Source organism: Triticum dicoccoides, chromosome 7A (assembly GCF_002162155.2).
Source record: "Triticum dicoccoides isolate Atlit2015 ecotype Zavitan chromosome 7A, WEW_v2.0, whole genome shotgun sequence".
Taxonomy (NCBI): domain Eukaryota; kingdom Viridiplantae; phylum Streptophyta; class Magnoliopsida; order Poales; family Poaceae; genus Triticum; species Triticum dicoccoides.
In genome coordinates this window covers 703,603,390-703,607,219 of record NC_041392.1, presented here as the reverse complement: position 1 = coordinate 703,607,219, position 3,830 = coordinate 703,603,390, and the positions used below count along the sequence as shown (strand labels likewise).

Here is a 3,830-nt window from a genome sequence, read left to right as displayed (position 1 = left end):
AATTGCCTACTCCTATTTGGCAGCATGCACATTTGTCCTACTATTATTTTGAGCATGCACATGCATTATCTTCTTCTTATGATCATGCAACAAGCACATACATTGATCATGCACAAACCCTAACTACTAACAACATCAATCTAACATTGTCAATAAACCAAGAACAACACATAATAGCACCAATATAGCATCAAGAACACCCAATCTAGAACCAATATACCATTAAGAACCCCCAATCTAGCAAAAAGACCCCCATAATAGCATCAATCTACTGTCATTGTAACAAAAACAACACTAACCTCAATCGATTTAGTTCGAATTGATTGGAATGAAATTGAATCGAGTCGGATCCAATCCAATCCTACCTAGTATGCAGTAAGCAAAAAACCTTAACTACAACTATGAGGACGGAAAACAAAATGCACATACCAGAGCGGGTGTCGTTGGACATGCGTCGGCCGATGAACAAACCCTGGCGGGAACAGGGCGGCAGAAGAAGATGAGTCGGCCAATCCGAGGGTTGCCGCCCTATCCTAGTGCTCCTCATCACATGAGGGGTAGATGAAGACAGTGCCACTATCCTTGCGCATGCCGCGCTCCCGACGCCTTGCACCGGAGAAAACCTTCAAGTGGGGGTAAAAAAAACCTTCCGGCCAAGGTTGTCGCCGTCACAACAGACGACGGGGATGTCATCACCCCCGTAGTCGAACCTACAATGACTAGGTCTGGATATGGAGGCGAAGTCGGACGAGTGATGGCGCATTAGACAGAGCACATAACCTGGAGCAGAAGGGGGGCGACGCTAGAATGGCCGCCAGAGGTCAATGCCACTGTGGTAGAGGCTGGCCACCCACTGGTCTTGGATTGGGTTGCTCCGACGATGATAGGGGTGGGGGCGACGCGACTGTGTGCGTGCCATGGAGGAGAGCAAGAAGGGGCGGGGGAGAGAGAGAGAGAGGTATGAATGGCCGTGGGAGGTGACTCGAGAGAGGGAAGGAAGTTATGGGCAGTCTGCTCGACTCCCACGCTTCCCAATGTGTGCAGGCGACGGCACACCGCACACGTGGCCAAAGCGAGCCTGACTAGCCAAAAAATGGCCGATTCAGCCGTTCCCTCACATACAGGCCTAGGGGTGATTTAAGTTTTGTGCGGCTCAAAAAACAGATTCACCCAAAGAGACAAAGACATCCCACATATATGCGGGCAACCAAACACATGGCGGATGGCCGCGTTGCATTGTAGTGCCCGAACCCTAGCCGACATCCTTGCACGGCAGCAACACGAGTATCTAGCTGACGAGGGTCTCCTCGGGCAGGTCGCCTAGCTCGGTCCTGCCCTCCCCGTGCATCATCGTCGGTGCTCTGGCCGGCGGGTCAGCTGAAACAAATGATGACTTCAGTGCCCAAGAATGGAAAAAAGAAGTAACACAACAGAGGTACAAGAGACCGACCAGCTTGGAAGATGGACACGAGAGGACGGCGGTGCTCCGGTCCGGCAAGATTAAGATCCAGGCGAGATATGAAGCAGCCTGCTTTGGAAAGCTATCTGGGCTCCATTCAATTCAACGGTATACTGACGCGGCCGACGACGGATAGGGAGTGACCACAACATCTGCGTGGTGCGCGACCCTTCGTTCCCTTCGTCGTATCCTAGCCCCTCGCTTCAGATCGTGCAGCCATAGCGCACCGCATGGCTCATCTGCGTACGCCGGCGTCCTCCGCAAAGGAGGAGGGGAGTTGGGGGGCGGCCTCGTGGGGGCGGAGATTCGCGACTCGGCCGATGAGGTTGAGTGCCTCGGTCGACCAAGTGCCGGCGCGGGTTCCAGCGGGGCGGACAGCCATGGCTGATGCGGAGCGGCGGGGGAGCACACGGGCTTCTGGCGAGGGCGTCGGGAGTGCGGACGGCTGCGCTGCTTCCTGGTGCTCCTCCTCCACTTCCAGCGTCGGGAGGTTGAGGTCGCGGTGCGCTGGGAGAGCAGGCGTCGATGCAATCGCCTCGATCTCCTTTGTCTTCACCTTCGGCGGGAGGTTGATGACGAGCCTGGGCTTGAGTGCGCCCAGAGGGACTGCAGCAGGCAGCGAGGAGAACTCCGGCAGTGGATCGAAGCCCGGCGGGTTGAAGTGCTCCGGGTCCTCGTCAGATGGCGTCGGGGACGGGAGGCCCGACCCGTACCCGAAACCTAGGCAAGAGTACATCAGCGGAGGCGGCGCCGTGAGTTCCTCGTCGGAGAAGTAGCGATCTGGGTCATCGACGAGCCATCCGGTGCTTGGTCCGGCAAGCATCCACTCCATGGGTGCGTACACCGGCGGAGGAGGCGGCAGTTCGGCGGCATCCGTGGTGATGTTGGAGGCAGAGGCCTCATCCTCGTACTTGATCCCGACCCCTGCAGCAACCTGTTCGTCGACAGCGTTTGGTGCGGCAGCAGCCTCTTGGGGCATGACCAGGACGTCTTCCATGGGTGCATCCGCCCTCGTACTCGGTCCTGGCGCTCCAAGGGAGTTGCTGCGGTGCACCCGACGGTGACCACATTGAAGGCGCTGGCAATGGGCGTGGCGGCGAAGGAGGCCATCACCAGGGCCGTAGTGACGAAGAGGAGCATGGTATGGTGCATTGCGGCGGCGGAGGACGCCATTCCTGTTCAGGCGACGCTGATGGCGGTGACCGAAGTTCTGGCGACGAGCAAGACCAGAAGTCCAGTGAGGAAAACAGAAGCCTCGGTGTTCCCTGGCCACAATCCAGCGAAAGCGGAAGCAAGGTCCGGTAGAGAATCCATCTCTTCTCACCTTTCTTTCTCTCCTGTAGCCTATTCTCTGGTTTGAGCAGTGCTGATAACATGAAGAGAAACAAGAAAGATTGAAGTGAATGGAGTGATCTTTATTGATTGATTCATCCAGGCTTTTATATGTTCTGAACGGATGTTTACAGTGTCGATTACAAAAGGTGCCGCATCATTTAGAAAAGATGCAGTTAGGTTTGGAAAGACACGACAACGGTTCGCTATATACTGCGTCTGGACAACGTTAAGATTCTAACCACCGGTTAGAATATTCTAAGGAATCTGTTAATCACCTAATTAGCCTAATACTAATACTATTAGATTTCTAAGGGCATGTACAATGATGCTATCTTAGCAGTGTCACGTAGGATAAATAATGATGTGGAGGAGAGAGAACTCATAAGAAAAGATTTGTCTTCTCTTATTTAAGATAAGACAAGAGATGATCTCTTATCACAATTTGTCTCACCATGTTTTAAGGAATTGCTAGTTATTGAAGATAAGGCCAAGATATAACTCACTGTAGACATACTTCTTGTCATTTTTAAATTACATGCAATACTTAAGATAAGACTGTCTTATCAACTATTGTGCATGCCCTAACAGCCCCGAACCGGAAGCAGCCGTGCGTCAACTGGCCACGTGGAGTCCCCGGATAGCGCCAGCAGAGCATATTTCCAAGCCCACATGCCGCGTCTAGATGCTGCTACCGATCGATATAGTGCCGTGTGCGCACACGCTTCTTCTCTCGTCCTCTGCCTTTTCTCTCCTCTCTGTTCTCTTGCTTCGATTCTTCTCTCTTTTCTAGCGTAGGCACAGCAGCGCAGGTACTCGAGCCACGGGCGGGGTGATGGAGGCCGACGGAAGGAAGGAGGGCGAGACGCCGGCGGCGGCAGCGCAGAGGGGCGCGGCGTGGTTGGGCGTGTCCGTGCAGGAGGGGCTGCAGTACGCCAAGGCCGGCGTGGTCGGCGCCGTGCAGCAGGCGATGACGGGGAGCGAGGAGGAGGCGGCGCAGGCGGACCTGCGCGCGGCCAAGGCGCAGGTGGAGGCCACC

General features: G+C 54.8%; 1 protein-coding gene across 1 annotated transcript in view; it reads left to right on the top strand.

Moving 5' to 3' along the window:
- Positions 1 to 2,543: 2,543 nt before the first annotated feature.
- Positions 2,544 to 3,830, top strand: part of LOC119333957 — a 3,170-nt gene continuing 1,883 nt past the window's right edge. Inside the window, exons 1-2 of the mRNA XM_037606662.1 lie at positions 2,544 to 2,755; positions 3,590 to 3,818. Of these exons, the coding sequence (XP_037462559.1) occupies positions 2,544 to 2,755; positions 3,590 to 3,818 (441 nt within the window). The remainder of the gene's footprint in view (positions 2,756 to 3,589; positions 3,819 to 3,830) is intronic.